Source organism: Pocillopora verrucosa, chromosome 4 (genome assembly GCF_036669915.1).
Source record: "Pocillopora verrucosa isolate sample1 chromosome 4, ASM3666991v2, whole genome shotgun sequence".
Classification (NCBI taxonomy): domain Eukaryota; kingdom Metazoa; phylum Cnidaria; class Anthozoa; order Scleractinia; family Pocilloporidae; genus Pocillopora; species Pocillopora verrucosa.
In genome coordinates, this window is record NC_089315.1 from 11753029 (window position 1) to 11771187 (window position 18159).

Genomic DNA, 18159 nt, shown 5'->3' on the forward strand with positions numbered 1-18159 from the left:
TCAGGTTCTTCTGTCCGATTTCCGATTATTCCGTCTTTTTTCGGACGGTTCCGTCTGAATTCAGGGGATACCCTCCATATCCCTTGATACACACTACTTCACCGTAACTTCTTATGTCGTAAACAGGCCCAAGGACATAACAGAAACAACATCAGAGCTAATGAATAAGAAACGAGATCAGAAACAGATTCATCAAAATAAACCGATAGGACAAATACTTTTGCGAGTTGGTAATCATCCTTCTCCATTACTTCTGCGGATTTGGATACAAGACTACAGCGTAGTATAGAGGCAGCTGATCAGGGAGATCGATTTTTTTATATCTTTTGAAAAAAGATTTATCACCCTTAAGAGAGGTTTGAAGGATTTATTGACTTCATGTTAATTATTAGCTAGAGAATATTATCTACTATCTCCCAGACTATGGAGACGAACAAGAGAGCGGCCTAGGGGCAAATGGGTTATGACAATTGCAAAGGAAAAAAACTCAATCATTTTCCTTTGTTCAACCCATGCCGGTTTGTGTGTGCCCGCGTTCTCACTCGTTTTCACCAACCGAGGGCTTAGAATAGGCTCCCCTCCAAAGAGAGCTGGGCTGGTGATCTTTTTATCCCGGGGAGAGGGGGCGTGGGTGACCCAGGGTATATTGCCAAGAAAAACCAAAATACCGAAGTGTATTGTGGGATCCATGAGTCAGTCGAAAAAAAACATGGCGGACCAAATTTCTCTCTGAGTCAGTGATCTTCCTGATCAAAACTTGTCGTCGGGTGAGCTGTAAACGTTAGAGTCCTGTCGTACATTAATTTGAATAGTTTTTAAGACATTAAGAAATTCTGATCTTCTGATGTAGGACGTGAACATCCATAAGAAACTAGCTATTTCTGTTCGGTTCTGTTGTCACTACGTACTCAAAGCGAGACAGTTTCGATTGAATAAGACAATATGTGAGGAAAAAATAGAAAAAGCTGGCTCTTTGGGGGCATTGAGACTTTTGGGACAGCAAATCGAAACCAAGAGGGGTAGGCTTGGTTTGTTGAAGAGTTTTCAACGCGACACAGGCAAAGTGTTGTTCATACTTCCTGTTCTCTTGACCCGTATTCTTCACGCGCCGATTCATGCTCTGCAAACTTTCCTCTTTGGAAGACATTTTGTGGCTGTAGCTTTCAAGAAGATGCCGTCTTGTCTTCATTTGAACTCTACCGATGAAGTAAATGTGGAAGCGATTAAAAGGAAAATGAAAGAGGTAAGGAAGCTCTCATACTTATTATGAATGGATGTTTATCACTTAAGAGTACGGATCGATGTGGTAATTTATGCTTCGTCTGGGTAAATAACAAAAGTTTTTTTTAGAAACGGATTCTTACTTAGTTGTTAAGAAACTGCAAAAGAAATATCTTATGCGTGGATTTAAGTTAATCCGTTTACGAGTAATCTATTTTTGATAAAATGTGTGTTCCTGTTATTTTGCAAATATGAAGTCCATTATAAAATGAAGAACTTCTCGTGTCATTTGTTATTAAAGTAAACATTTGAAAAAAACGGTGAGTTTTTCTACTCTGTCCAAAGAAATATGTCATGGATTTTGATGAATAGGTCTTATTTTTTGTTGGGATGAATGCAGCTGTTTGGATGGCTACTTACTCTTAAGCTGTTTACAAGGAATTATCTGCTGTGCAGATACATTATTCAAGGCTAATGTCATACACAGTTTAAGTGTTATGGGGAACTCTTCATCATTTTGAATCAGCAACAAAATGAAAATCAAAGAATCAACGAGTAACTTACTTAATAGTACAATGCAAGTATGAATTAGAATTTTTCTTTGCTGTTTGTTAAGGCCCATCTGGTAGAGAATGGTAAAAGCTTTGTTAACAATGTTTGTAGAGAATGCAAATTTGAAATAGAATGTTTCTTTGCTATTTGTTAAGGCCCATCTGGTAGAGAACAGTTAAAGCTTTGTTAACAATGTATGAAGAGTATTTTGCATCAATAATTTTTTTGGAAAAACAAATCATGGAGATGTTTGCAGTCTACGAGCACAAAGTAGCTTAAAAATACAATGGATTAATCGATTTAATGGAAGGTGATGCAGTTTTTTTAAGAAGAAGGCAAAGCTATTTTCATAACATTCAGTTACAGAGGCTTTTTTTCACTGCTTGTGTGTAATAGTTGTTTACATTACTTACACATGTGGGCAAAAGAAGTTTGTGCTCAAATTTGATATACTTTTATACTCATTTTGAGGAGAGAAAATTTGTCTATTAGGAAATTCTCCCTTAACATAAGGTAGATATTATATCTGCTAAGTTGAATGTGAAGTAATTTTTTCATTTTGAAATCTATTACACACTGCAAGAGTCACTTAGAATTTGCATACAGGAAGTTTCATAAAAAAGTTAAGACAACTAAAGGAAAGGATTTAGAGGATATTGAAATTTTGAGGAAACGTTTTCAACAAATATTTGTTCTGTGTTTTGTGAGATAATTTATTTTTGGTTTCATAAATTTCAGTTATAATCATGACAATGATGACATGGTTAGCTTAGAGTGGAAAACTTAGTAACAAATTTCAAATACAATTTATTAAGTTTATTTTGTGAATTGGTCTGTTAAAGTTTTTAACAAATATATGACATGACTTAGCAACAATTTTTTCCAAAAGGGGACATATCCTGATGCTGAATTGTTATATGCAATGAGCAGTGTATTTATACTTTGTGTTTGGATCTCTTGAACATATCTTTATAAGCAGCTGTTCACAAGAAACTAGAATGGAATCTCTCTATATAGACTCTACATGTATGTAAACATATTTTGTCAAAATTGTGTCTAGTTGTGGTGTTTAAAACATCTTAAAGACACTTTTTAAAGCAGCTGTACCATTTGCTGTGTATCAGAAGCAGTTTAGATCATCAGTAAGTCAGCCATTGGATGTGGACTTAAAACTACATGTGGCTGGGTAACACAAGCTTTTCAATTTTTTTTATTTGTAAGCAATGATCTGGTATGATTGGTAAATAATTGGTTAGTCAGTCATTTGATGTGTAGTGAGTGAGTTAGTCATATTATCAGTTGGTTGGCCAATTAGCTGTCAGTTAACCCTTTCATGTCCAAGTTCTAAGAACCAATTGTTCACTGAACTTTCCTTAGAATGTGCACTCCAACTGGTTTGGTTTTAAATAAAAATATTCCCCCTTGTAACATTCTTGTTTCTTCACATCACCTTTCTGCTGAGAAATGTAGTGGTATTGTGTGGAAAAATTCCATTGGTCACCTCTGGGAGTGAAAGGGTCAATTCATTCAGTTACATGTGCCAGTTAGTGAGTTAAAGTTTTGGACCACATCACTTGAATAACATATTCCCTTGTGTCTATTGACACCTCTGCCTGTCATGTACTCTTTTTTTTTAATATTACTGTATTTCTGTTTGCTCAGGGGAGTTGTGATAATTGTGAAAAATCAGGATCAGATTTGTGGGTCTGCTTGCAGGTTTGTTAATAATCTTTCAAACAATATTATTTATACGTTTATTAGGGTCTCAGTTGAACTGGCCCTTTTTATAAATTATTTCACTAAGAAGATTGATTAACATTGAGAGACTAGGTAGTGTTTGTAGAAGTTCTGGTAATTATAATTTTAGGAATAAGGGCTTTCAAAGTTTGAATTAATCAGAAGAACTAGAGCGCTAAAAATTTGTAATTTCTCCATCTATGTACTTAGCATCACAATATGTGTACCTAGTTATTTATTAACTAGTGTCATACTATTCTTTCCTTTCAGAAGTGTTGTTCCTTTGTAGGGTGTGGGCGATTTGGTAGCAATCACATTGAGCTTCACAATCAGGTAAAGTGAGCTTTGAAAGCTCTTAGCTTAAAAAATAAGAGAAATACCTCACATCTTTTATATTCTGGATGGAGGTTGTTTATCATACTTTTGACATGAGAGTCCCTTCCCTTATTGGCTATGTAAATGCTTTAACAACCTAACCTCCTATGGGCATTTTACTTCCTGTTGTGGATCAAATATGGCTGTGGGTTGTGCTGCATTTTGATGAAATAGTTCACAGAAATGTGTGACTTCAGTTAATACTCATTCTGATCACTTTAGGATAGTGGTCTTTATGATATATCAAATATTTGTGATCCCTGATTTTCAAACCTTACATCTGCTATAAGTCTTCATTCAAAATTTAATTAAAAAAGAGAGAACATTTCACGGTTGTTACAGAAGAAGCGAGAAAACATCCCACGAAGCAAACAGTGAGCTGTTTGTAAATATTTTCAAATGTGTGTTGCAAAATATTTGAAGGATGATAAACACAATAGCCTCTATTTTGTGGGAAAATATGCTCATATATTTGTCCTTCAGTGGATATTATCTGTTCCTTGAAGCTCACAGTTTGCATCTTTGAACAAATGATGTATGCGGACAAAATTTGTCCACAAAAATATGCACAGATATTTAATATCTGTACATATTTTTGTGCCAAATAGAGGCTTTTGTTGATATATGAATGATTGAGAGCAGCAAGGCTACAGCCTCCCACAATGCCCTATGGTGTTGCAGATTTCATATAACTCCTTAGGACCCACCTTTAACATGATTATCCTCATCACTAACAACTGCAACAGCAAGAATTTGCTCAAGATCAACACAAATTCTCTTTAGTGACTAGTTCCTTGAACCTCTAGGTATTTGTTTGATAATATGCTGACACAGAAGGGAGAAATTAAGCATTGGTCTCTCTAGGGGCTTAAATGGTGAAACCAGCTGTTAGATTCTCTGATGGATTCCAACAAGATCACCAGCAGCCTATCACACGCCCCAAGGCCGTGCTTTTCATTTCCAGGATACTACTTAATATTTAATGACAATCTTTTGTGATTTACAGGAAACCAATCACCACTTGTGCTTACAACTTCAAGATTTTAAAATGTGGTGTTTTAGCTGCCAGGCTGAAGTGCAGCCATCTGATAGCTCTGCAGGTAGTACCGATGGAGCTAGTCCTTCAAGACCAAAGGTATTGTAAATATGAATAAAGGGGGTAATAGCCTTGCTGGTGTTGCATTGGTGGGAGAGTATAACAGGGTAATTTGTTATTATTAACTGAGTTGATAACATAAATTGGCTATGGTAAAGAGTTAAAAAGCTGATGTTTCGAGCATTAGCCCTTTGTCAATCTCTCTGATGAGGGGCTAACGCTCTAACTCTTGAAACTGCAGGTTGGTTTTTTGTTTTTATCATATAGTACACTTTTTGATTGACTGTCAAATCAAATCAAAGTTGTCACTGAGAATGACCATGTAGTAGAGAGAAATTTATTGCGGTGAACATTCAAAATAAAACTGAAAAAATTGGCCAAGTGGGAATAAAGGATTGATCAAGTCATGATTATTGGTCTGGAAGATGGCACAAGTTGCAAACCTGATGCACACACCCTCCACTAGATAAGAGCAGCAGTTTACTCTTTGAAAACATATTCCATTTGTTATGGGTTCCAAAATGCTTTTTTCTTTTATTTGCTTTAGACTCATGAGGTTTTGGATATGGAAGATGCTCTAGAATTGGAGAAAGGTTTAAAGCCAAGAGGTGAGAAGACTATTAATATTTTATTTGAGTGCAAATCAAAAAACACCTGTCTAAAGACACTGACTCATTTGAGTCATTAACAGCTTGTACTAAAAGTTGTTACAGTATATCCTTTTGTAAAGAAAAGTATATGAGCTTTTAACAGTGAAGTTACATTCAACTTAATTCATTCAAACTAGTTTTATTGTGAATAAGCCAGGGGAAAGAAATAAACTATTCTTTTGGAATTTTTTTGTCACAGTTATAGCTGTAGGATAAAATAAATAACACATCTTCATGTACAGTGAATGTGATGTTCTGGTATAATGTCAGGGGAGATTGAAAAATTGGCCTAGAAAATGTTTTCCCTCAATTTCTTATGGAGGATGCTACTCTGCTGTCGATTTAAAGAAACATGTACACCTTTGTCTGCATAGGCTATGTACATCCGTACTTATGCCTTAGATAAATTCTTTGATTAAACAAATTGTTAATTATTCTGCTTTATCAGGGTTATGTGGCTTGTCAAACCTTGGAAACACTTGTTACATGAATGCGGCTCTTCAAGCTCTATCAAACTGGTATGGTTGTGTTCTTATGAAGTTGTGTATGATGTAGTTTAATTAATCCTTTACACCCTAACATCAGTATCCATATTCTCCATACTCTCCTCCATACGTTATTTTTGCCATTGACAAGGAGAATTTATTTGAAAATCAAAGCTGCTTAAGTTGGTGATCATTTTCTATTTTCTCATGATCTTAATGAATGGTTTAGCAGTTTTACTGTAAGGAGAAATTAGATGCTGGTCACTCTTAGGGTTTAAAGGGTTAAGTTTTATCTGTTTTCATCAGGATAATTTTTATAATTTAGGGCCTCTTTGCAGATGATTATATACAATCGTGAATGAGATATTTATGAGCAACTTGATTTTCTATTATAACTTAACTCACACAATCTTTCAAAATGAGATATTAAACAATTTGGGTCAATTTGACCCAAAGGAGGCTTTTCCTTACACTTTTTATCAAAGACTCTCTCCTACAGACTTCAAATTGTTCCTGAGGTTGTGTGCTCTTAAGAGGTGTGACTTTGTTGTTATTTATGGAAAAAATATTTAAAAACATGCTCTCCATTCTGTTATGAAGGCTTAATAATTGTTTAGAGGCTTCTCCCTTAGGAATGTGTTCTCATGTATACTAGGTTCTGGTCACATTTATCAAAACTAATGCACTTTTTTTTCATTTTGTATTTACTATTTGAAGATGTGGATTTTGTTTTTTTTTTGCAGTCCACCCCTAACTCAATACTTCTTGGAATGTGGCAGCTTTGCGAAAGAAACAAAGAACTCTTCTGTCTGCAAACATTATTCACTTCTAGTTGATGAATTATGGTCTAGGAAAAGGTATTATTATTTAGTTCATATAAATTCAGAATATTGTAGGAAGTGAAATGCTGATATTTTGTTTAATTTTTAGCTCACTCATCAAGTAGATGAAGTTGGTGATAATTGCTGAAATTGAAGATTAATGTATAGGTCTTTTTGTGTTTGTTTTATGACTGCTCTCTGCAACAAACATTTTACTTTATCTAGACCAAGATATGTTGTGCCATCCCAGCTGCTTCGTAGTGTTCGGCAGATCAACTCACAGTTCAGAGGTTATGGGCAACAGGTGAGATCTGTGTTTTTAAAAAATTAATTACTTTTATAGTTCCTTTAATTTTTCTTGCTGTTCAAAGTCTCAGAACTGTACTCAAAATTTTATGTATAGCCTTGAAAATTCTCCAACAAATCTGTAATGTTTCAATACTGGATGCACTTGTAAGTTTTGATCCTTGATTCTTTTGAGGATCAAAGACTGATAAAAAAACTTCCTAGGAACTTTTAACTTACCTTTGTCTCCTACAGTTGTTACTGGAAGGATTATACCATAGTTGTATCAGCCACAAGTACTCAGAGTTGTTAATTTTTTTTATGGGTGAGACCAAGATCTTTTGTTTGTTTATCTTAGGATGCTCAGGAATTCCTACGCTGCATAATGGATCAGTTGCATGAGGAGATGAGGCAGCCTTTGCTGTCACTGACAACTGACCCAGATTCCTCAGAAAGTGATGATGAAGAACCAAACCATCAGAACAAAAGATTGCTAGGGGGAACAAGCCTGTCTCACACTGAAAACCTGCAAGATGGTACATGATGCTTAACCTTTTACACATAACATCAGTATGCTTATTCTATTAACTGTTCACTATACGTTTCCTGAGGTGCTAACCAAAGAGACTTTGTATAACAATCAAGAGCTTCTTTGGTTGGTGATGATTTCCATTTTTCTTGTGACCTTAATGTGTGAGGCAGGGGTGATATTTCGAGGAGGATTAGATGCTAGTCAGTCACTGCAATCAAAGGGTCATGTTCATTTGTGGAAGAGATTTGCAAATATGATTGTACAGTATCTGTCTGTGGAGACAGAAAAACAAAAAAATGATAGACTGAGAGAGTTTAAGAGTGTTATAAAAGATAAAAATAGACTGTAAGCAAGAAACACAGAAAATTTGGACAAATATTTCATTACAACAAACTTGTATAATCTCTTAATCTGTCTTCATTGGCAGCACTATCTTCTCTTAATCATTTAACTCCCTTTAGTGACCCAGACAGAATTTCCCCGAACAATATCAATAAAAAGTCAACAGACACTTATTGAGGATTTAGGAAAAAACTCAATTAGGGAATTATTGGTTGATCCAATACCAAATTCTCAGAACTAACATGATGAGAATTTTATGGAAGATATTAAGGAGAATTGCTAATGAGAATTTGGGGGGGAAGGATTAATTTTCTTTTCTGAGCTCAAACTAAGGGTATAGTGCTATTTCTTATAGATGATGGTGATGTAGACATGTATTCAGACAGTGGTGATGATGTCATGAATGACAAACCACTTCATGTTGACACAGCAGAAGAGCAGGCTGACCAGGATATGGAGTCTAATGGGGCCTCCAAATCCAAGCGCAGGAAGACTAACACAGATCCTGTGGATGATAATGATGTGACCGTGTCTATTGAGGGTGAGACAATGAGTAATGGTGAAACAGAGCATCCTGATCAAGTTGATGAAAACATGGACAGTGAGGATGTTGCATTAATCAAAGAAGAAAAGCCTGTAGATTCAGGCACAAAGGAGCATATGAAGCAGCCATCTCATCAGGAAAGAGCCAAAAGGGAGCAAATAGCTGAAAGAAGTAAGATATTCAATTGTGCAGTGTCCCCTTGGTCTGGTCTGATCTGGTCTGGTTTGGCAAGTTCATAGCGTATGTGTTCATTAAATGTAATACAGCTCACGATACTGAGATGTTAGCTCCTGTACTTGGAGTGACTTTGCACTGTGTAATTAAGAGCCCCTAGAAATGGCTTTTTATTCAACCTTTGTGGAGGTATAATGTAAGTGTGAGTTTCTAAAGCTTAAGATACTCTCTACAGTAGCCAATTTTTATAATCAACTCAGTTGATAAAAGCAAACTATCTTATCACCCACTGATGCAGCTTCACAGTTTCTGAGAAAATTAATGTGCCCCTTCTATGCTTAGAGAAATAGTTCTATAAGATGCATTGTTAATCTGTTAAGGCTTGAGATATGTCTTCTTTTAATTTTTAAATCTTAGTACTAATGGAATATTTGAAGTAAAATTCTATAGACTTATCAAACTCTTTTTTTTATCATAGGGAAGAAAAAGAAGAAAGTACCTTTGAACTACAGCAGTATAGTGACTGACCTATTTGATGGCACAATACAGAGTTCAGTGCAGTGCCTTACCTGTCACAGGGTACTAAAGTGCATTTCTCTAATATTTTACTGTAATTTACTGTGATTAAAAATGTGTATTGATATTAGAGCATTACTTGTATTATGATGTCCGTGTTCTATCGAGGAGCACACTTTTTTATGTGTTGTACAAATTCTGTGTTTATGTCTATATTGCTGCAAAATGTTTTTATTAGACAAGGTTGGGAATCAATTTTCGATCACTTAGGAAGGCAACTTGCCATTTTCTATTCTGTAAGTTTGCATGGGCAGAACTTCACTGGGCAAGGAGGAGGGGGGAGGTCTTGCAGTGGCTTTTTGGCAGATGAGAAGGAGGAGAAATGATTGAGACAAAGCTCACTAAGTAATCTTATATTTGTAGGTTTCATCAAGGGCGGAAACATTTCAAGATGTTTCACTACCAATTCCAGGTAACAAAACATTTTCCTTATCATATCCACAAGAAGAAATATTTTAAGTTCCCTTCTTTTTGTTTTTAAATCACATAACAATTAATTAGTAAGTATTCATGTTGTAACATGCAGATGTGTATGTACAAGGTTGTTCTAAGTCTAAGAAACACTTATTTTTTCTCAGGCAAAGATGAGCTGACAGTTCTTCATGCTTCACAATGCACACCTTTAGCATCATGCTCATCTGTTATAGACAGAGATCAGGATAAAAGCTGGATGTCAACATTACTTGAATGGCTGAGAAGGTGCAGTAGAGAGAATTGTAGAATTGGCCATCACCTCCTAATTGTATGCTACACCATGTATCAAGGACTGTCTGACAAATAAATTGTCTGACTGACTGACTGACTGACTGACTGATGTACTGACAGCCAATTTCCCTAAATATTTCCCCAGTAGATTAATAACATTTTTCTTTGTCATGTAACCCTGATGTTTAATTACCAGGACCAAGGAACATTGAAAATTCAAAGTTTACTGGGTTATAAAATTGTTTCGCCTCTGTTAAATGTTTACTACTAACTGTGCCAGTAGCGACTCACTCCTAGTAAGTTATTATCTGACAAATTTGTGCTGTTTGTTATCTGTAGCTGGTTTTTAGGTCCACAAGTCACACTTTCAGACTGCTTGTCAGCATTTTTTTCAGCAGACGAATTAAAAGGTTTGTCTACACATGGACACATGCCTCATATTCTCATTAATTGCTAGATAATTAATTATGGTTACATGTACATTGTATGCTGGCGATTTGGACCCAATAATAAAGTTATCATCTTTATTATGTCAGTTTGTTGTCAGTTTTGTTCACAAATTTCCAAAATCTTACTGCATCCTATCTCAGTTATTAACCAGATGTGTTTGATGTACAAGAGGGTTTTCATAATCGCATATATAATAACATCTTCTGCATTGATTTGAAATTCTTCACAGTAGCTCTAGGTAGCACCATTGCAAACTTAGTGTTCTGAAATTTTGCTCAAATGTCTTACTCAAAATTTTGCATTTCAAAAGTCTGTGTGGTCTTCTTTTTAATGTATTTTGTACCCTTACAATAAATAATCTCCTATTCCAAAGTTTAAGGGAGCTCCCTTTCAGAGAAAAAATTCAGTTAATATGGTAATTTATCCCATCTCATTGCTCACCATCGTTTTTTTTTTTTTACAGGAGATAACATGTACAGCTGTGAAAAGTGCAAAAAGTATGTTTGCTTCAGAGAATGATTTTCCTTAATCTTATTACAACTGTACAGTATAAAACTTCCTGCATAACATTATTTTGTTTAACATGGCATAATTTTTGAAAGTTAACATGTCAATTCATCCCTACAGTTTGCACAGCTTTATGTAAAGTAGTAGCAATAGATTTAAGGTAATCTGATTGTCTGAGTGAGAGAAGTGTAGAAAGGTCTTATGTGGGTAACAATGACTGGAGTTTTAACAGCCTAAGCAGAAGTCATCATCAGAGTCAAGTGACTCCAATAATGACTTTGGCTCCAATGTTTGAATGTCAGTCATTACTTTTGTCAAGTATCCTTAGGACTGCTCTCATACAGACTATTTAACTACCTGCCTGACAACTTTTACACCAATGTTCAAAGCAATCATTATTACTCAGTATATGTTCTGAAGCTAATTAATTTCTTTCAACTGGTTTATAAACTGGAATCTTTCATAAGAAATGAAAATAAGTAATGTTCATGGTCAGAAAAATATGTCTGTAGTTATCAATAAGTGTAAATTTGGTTGCTCCAAACCTCAAACTTCAGTCTCTCACTGCTAATTTTACATTTCAGGCTGAGAAATGGTGTCAAACTTTGTAAAGTAATGCGCCTTCCTGAAGTAAGTCTAGCATTTCTTATTAATGCCAAAGAATAACATAATTTTGAATTGTATCAAATGATTTACTATACTGTAGATGTTTTGAATTAATTTGCTCACTGCTTTGTTTTTTCTTCTTAAATTTGTAGATTTTGTGCATTCATCTGAAGCGTTTTAAACATGAGATGTACTTCTCTTCAAAAATAAATCACTTTATTTCATTCCCATTGACTGGATTGGACATGAAACCATTTTTGGTTAAAGGTACAGAATATGATGTCAACTTATGTGAAGTCTTGACTTAAGTTTCATGTGTTTTAGTGGAATCTTCAATGTTGTTAATTTGCAGAAACATCAGCAGACGCCAAGACACACATCCATGGTTTAGTTAGAACAGAATGATTGTTAAAAACCTCATGAAGAAGCTGTAGTTGAATAACAGTTGTGATGGACATTTTCCAGTTCATACAAAGTTCTTATCAAATCACAAAGCAAAAACTTTTTTCCCCTTTCAGATTTTCATAAACAGGATCCAACCCAGAGGTGTACCACTTATGATCTTGTTGCCATTATCACACATCATGGCAATGTTGGAGGTAAATTGATGTTATGAAATTTACTTTAATTGCCACATTTGTGAGTCATTTTTGCATCTAAGGTAGTAGGCAGTAGGTGAGGTTAGGGGCTTAACCCTTTAACTCCCATGAATAACCAAGACAGAATTTCTCCTTAAAATATCAATACAATATTATGCAGACAAGTTATGAGAATAAAGAAAAATATCAATTAGGGGATTATTCGTTGATCAAATACCAAATTCTCCAAACTAATAGCATGAGAACTGTATGACAGACAGTAAGGAGAATTACTAATGAGATTTTGGGAGTTAAAGGGTTAAGTATAGAAAGGAAACTAAATTTACTTTTAGTACATGTAAGTCTGGCCTTACTTAAATTTTCATTTTCCTCCTGTTAGATTAATTGTAGGTACAATTATATTAATTTTTTAACAAGGATGATTTTTCTTCTTCTTCTAGCTGGACATTATGTTACCTTTGCCAAAAACTATATCAATGGTAAATGGTACGAGTTCAATGACTCCTGGGTCAGTGAAGGTATGTGTCAGTCATGCATTAGAGAAATAAACTTTGTTATACAGTATGATCTAATGATTCAAACCACATGTTTAATGATTCTGAGTTGGTGAAAGTAAATCCCACCAGCATTGTATTTGATAATATAAACAGAATGCTGTATGAATTTGCTGTTAGCTTTGTGTCTTGTTGAAATACAGAGTTGAATACAGTACATTTCTTTACTTTTTCATTTCAGTTTCTGATTCATATGTTGCTGATGTGGAAGCCTATGTGCTGTTTTACAGGTTAGTTGAATATCTCAGGCTATCCTGCAAAAAGGGAGGGTAGAGAAGGGTGTTGGCCCCTTAGGAATAAAGTTTACTTCTGATTTGCCTCACTCTTAACTAACTCCTGCATATCCCCTTTTCACAATGATTGCAATTATTTGGAAACTCATGATTACGTATCTGGTTTCTTAAAATGTAGTCACCCTTGGTGTGGAACACAACTTGTGAAAGTAGAAATTTATATGTCGGTTTGATTTTAAATTTTGTTAACAGGAAATCAAGTGACGAAGCCACCAGAGAACGACAGACTTTCTTCAATTTACTGAAAGATGCTCAGGTATTGCAGCTGCACACTTACTCATAAGCATTATTTCTGTTTTGCTAATCCAAATATTTTTCTGATCTTTGGTGAAGGAACATGCTCTTTTTTTCTTTTGATTGTGTCAAGAAGACATAATTTATTACATGATACATGTATTCTTTTTAAGAAATGATTTTTATTCCCTGACACTAAGCCACCCAGTCTTTCAGGGCTGTGAACCTTATAGCCATCCTTTCTTCTTTTTAATCACCATTCCTTTTTTTTTTACATAGCCAATCTTTTGCAACAAGGAGATAACTAAGTGAAATGTTTGGAAGCTTTTACTAAAGAGTAGCTTTTCATTTGTCATGTTTTTTTATTATTATTATTTTATTTACTCCGTAGACCCATGAATCCAGGTATTTTGTTTCAAAGAAATGGTTGACAAAGTTTCAGTCTTGTATGGAGCCAGGTAATTGAGCATGAGTTCATTGATACATGTATGTTAAATGTGAAAATTGTTTCTGACCCTGTACTTACTAAAACTGCACTTTATTCTTTGTATGAAGATTACCCTTTACACACATGAGCCCTCTTAACCCAACAGAATTGACAGATAATCAGATGAAACTTCTTCAGTGAACAGGCATTGCTTGAAAGGAAATTTTTAACTGGTTTTTTTAATTGTCAAAGATACTTTTAGGGCTGTCATTAAGGACAAACTTCATCACCTTACAATGTTCTAACTGTACATGTATATACAAATTTTTATGGACCCTACTTTTGCAGGTCCAATCACAAACTCTGATTATTTGTGTCGCCATGGAGGTAAGAATTGCTTCATGCAAAGTCAGGTTTACCATATTAACCCTTTAACTCCCTGATCAAATTTGTAACTCTCCTTACTGTCAAGCATACAATTCTTATAATGTTAGCTCAGAGAATTTAGTATTGGATCAACTAATTATACCCTAATTTATATTTTTTCCTTTATTCTCGTCACTTATCTGGGTGACATTGTAATGAGAAATTCTGTCTTGGTCACTCATGGTAGTTAAAAAGTCAATGGCAAAGTGTAGAAGTAAGGATAGTCTTGTAGAGCATAGTAGCCTAGTGCTATGCACACCAGAGTCAAGAAGTCAGGGTTCAGTCCTGTCGTGGATCATAATGTTGTGTTCTTGGGCAGTCCATTCCACTGTCACAGTGCCTCTTTTCACCCAGGAGTAGGCGGCATGATAGTAGATGACTACCAACACACTGTCTTGGAAGTGTACCAAATTGTTGTAACATGGACAGAAATCCAGTCAAGGGGGGAGTAGCAAAGTTCTCTTTGTCCATATCCAGGATAAGATGTGATTAGTATAGTACTTGACCATGTGGGTTGAAAGTGTTCCTCTCCATACATTGTGTGTGGTTCTTGTCAACCATATTTTCTGTTTTTCCTAGCTGTTCATCCACTGAACTTTGAGAAAATTCATGACATTACAGTTCCACTTCCAGAATCTGTGTGGAAGCATCTTGTTAACCGGTGAGTTTACTAACTAAAGAAACATTTTTGTATCAAATAGTTCACTAAAACACTTTCATGGTAGTCTCCTTTTAATTGGGAATTTTCTTTGCCTTGGTGTAGGTTTGGTGGAGGTCCCCCAGCTACAAAGCTAAACATCTGCAGACACTGCAAGGTACAGTTTGTAAGCTTAGGATGGTACAGAGAATTGATATCTTGAGACCTGGTTTACTCAATGTAAAATGTTTAAGCAAGACATTTACTTTAAAATCAACACAAAAAATTTTAACTCTTATGTTGCTCTATAAAAGGTTATGTACTGAAATATAACTAACCCTTTTCATGTTATTTTGCCAGAAAGCCTTAGATGACCTTGAAAGAAGAAGACAAAGAGAAATGGAAATGTTCAAGAGGGTTTGTTAGATATTTCTTTTATCTCAACCCTGCGTCAATAACGTCTTTGTATTGAGATTCTAGGCTGCACATTTGTATTTTCTTTTATAATTATACTGATCGTCAATCAGTAAAACATTATAACAAGAAGAATAACAGTAACCATTCCACAAGTAGAACATTTCCTTGGAAGCTATAATACAAGAAGAAGGATGGCCGATGAAGGAGTAGATTGAAGTGGATAGCAAAAAATAGACTTAGTCTAGTGAAATGTAGTTGTGGCCCTTTTACTTCCAAGATATGAACAAATCAGTAACCACTTTGCATTTTCTGCTACACTCTTTTCTTAATTTTTGCATTCAGTGAATCATTAATCCCCAGTTAATGCTTATGTGCTTCTCTTTACCTTTCTGATTGATACTGTAAGGGGAAATTCCTCTTTGGTCTGTTCTGGTAGTGAAAAGGTTCATTTTTGAAGATATATTAATGGTGATATGCCTCTCTTTTATAGTTACATAGTTTATTACTAATTACTTCTTCTAAAAAGTTTTTTTTTTCCCCTCAGTTGAATCATGAGTATCCAGCCAATGAAAATGTGGATGTGTATTTCATCAGTATGCGTTGGTTCAGACTATGGGAAATGTTTGTAAAAGGACAGGAAGATGGTACATACGACTTATTTAACATTGTCACCCTCATCACCTCATAACTCAATCTTTGTCAAATGCAGTTTCTTTTCAGGGTGTTCAAGAGATTATAGATTTTGTTATCCTTAGTTGACTGTTTGTCTCAACATCAGACACTTATGATAAAGGTGTGATGAGGGTGGTCACACCAGCTTGGTTCAAAGATTGCCGTAGTACACCTGTTTTAATTAACTAGCATGAGGAGACTAAAAGTATTGCTACTATAAGATAGCTAGTACTAATGATTTTTCTTGTCTCAGATCCTCCAGGCCCTATAGACAACAGCAATATATTTATTTTAAAGGGAAACACAAAAGTACTCAAACCAAGTAAGTTCTTGTAGGATTTGTACCAACAAGCTACTATCATGCTAAAAATTTTACTTTGATGAAGAAGTATTTTGAACATCTTTTGCAAGGTTGGAAAATATATTCTAGTCCTGAGTGCAGATTCAAACCTCAGACATTTTGATTTCTTGGTTGGATGCCCCACAGATTTGCAAGCTAAACTTGTGCATGAACTTGGTTCATACTTTTATTATTTAAAGAAAACAACATTCTCATTGCATCTTCAAAATGTTTCTTTGTAGACTCTGAAAATGGGCAGCTGTCACAAGAGACATGGACATTTCTGCATGATATTTATGAAGGAGGTCCTGTGTTATTTTATGAGGGAGAAAAGGACAATGAAGAAGAAAAAAAAGACCTCCAGGATGAGGAGGAAGACATTCAACAGGAGTGAAACAGTTGATAGGTAATTTTAAGAACATTTCTTGAGCACAAAATTAAGTAAAGCTAGCTTGGTTTTAGGCAACCATTTTATTTACCAACAAAGCTAAGTTCTTCCTCCGTTGGACTCAGGTTTCTTTTTCATTAACTCTTGGTGCTTCAAGTGGTAATTTTCTGTTAAGATTATTCATAGGTAAGTGATATTCAGCATTCATGTTTTCTGGGTTTCATAATTTATTACAGGTCCTGTATGCATTGACTGCCAGACACTGAACACCTCTGGACTGCCAAACCCTTTGATGAGAGTTTTATTCTGTGCAAGCCTTTAACAACTATATCCTGTATTTAAAATTAGTGTACTTAGCCTTCTATTTTGTCTCTATGGTTCGCCAGGATATTGAGTTCAACTAAAGAAACTTGTTTCTGCCAGTAAAAAAATTCATCCCATGGAATTAAAAAATATCCTTATCTGAAAAAATTAATCTAAGACATCCTTGAATGGAATGTAATCCAAATGAGTTCATCAGAGAAAGAAAATACATTTACAATACAAAAGAGAATTCAGTAACCACACAGTAAACATTTGATTTATCTTAAGCTGGTAAAGAACAATCTGAACTACTTACTTTCAGTGTTAGTAATTTTCTGACGAAAAGGGGGGATTGTAAGCATATATTGTCTAAAAATAGATATGATGTGGCAGATTCAAAAACTGAACAAGTTTTTAACATGTGAAGAAAAATTTGAAAAATGTTATTCAAATACGAAATACATGTATTTAAACTCATTCTTAATTATATTATCATCTGTAGTTTAACGCCACCTTTAAGACTCCCTTTCACATTTTTCACAAATTTTGTGAATGTCCAGATCAAAGAATTTGTCTTAAATAAGCGCTGATTAAGATCTTTTACTGATATGAAGATGTTTCCTTCGTGTTCATTGAAGCACCTTCTGGAAAATATTGAGCAATTGGAAAAAGTGGTTTAAAAGGCTTTTTTTTCTGTTTTCGTTTGCCAGCATGTTTTATGGAAAATTAGATTAAGGGATGTTGAATTAGGTTCTGTTTCTTAGCCATCAACCCAAAAGTCACAGAAATTAATTGGTATACAGTACTATGCACTCACTACCTAGGCTCTCAATAGGCAGTCCCTTCCAAAAAAATATTCTCAAATAAAGCTTCCTAAGTTGAAACGTTTTAAGCAGGGTTAGTTGACAAATTTGGTACCAAACTTAATTTTCCCCTTCCCTCTCCTCCCTTGCGAAGTAAAATCAGGTAATGGTTATTTTGTAAATAATCTAGATCGAAGTATTATCTGAGGTGACATAAAGGAACTTGAACACCTTTTTGATAACCCAAAATTAGAATAAACTTTCTTTCCAAGGTGTTAAGTAAAGTATCTTATACATGCATGAGGTATTCACTAGGAAACAAGTCCTTCTGTCACCATTTCGATATAAAAATGACAATAAACTTCTCTTCTTCATGGAAAGTCAGCTCCGTTTCTATTGTGTTGTGTC

The 18159-nt window shown here is 34.9% G+C and overlaps 1 protein-coding gene across 1 annotated transcript; it reads left to right on the forward strand.

Annotated features, from left to right (window-relative positions):
- The first annotated feature begins 697 nt into the window (after positions 1–697).
- Positions 698–18131, forward strand: LOC131773474 (ubiquitin carboxyl-terminal hydrolase 20). The gene is made up of 30 exons (XM_066165523.1): positions 698–1243; positions 3436–3489; positions 3781–3843; positions 4892–5020; positions 5529–5589; positions 6080–6149; positions 6860–6973; positions 7163–7241; positions 7581–7758; positions 8452–8811; positions 9293–9393; positions 9754–9802; positions 9969–10089; positions 10435–10505; positions 11009–11042; positions 11637–11682; positions 11811–11925; positions 12177–12257; positions 12698–12775; positions 12993–13041; positions 13297–13360; positions 13730–13796; positions 14114–14152; positions 14771–14852; positions 14955–15006; positions 15189–15245; positions 15790–15889; positions 16171–16239; positions 16500–16663; positions 16882–18131. The coding sequence occupies exons 1-29, from the start codon at positions 1172–1174 to the stop codon at positions 16649–16651; spliced, it is 2607 nt and encodes an 868-aa protein (XP_066021620.1). The 5' UTR covers positions 698–1171; the 3' UTR covers positions 16652–16663; positions 16882–18131.
- The last annotated feature ends 28 nt before the right edge of the window (positions 18132–18159 follow it).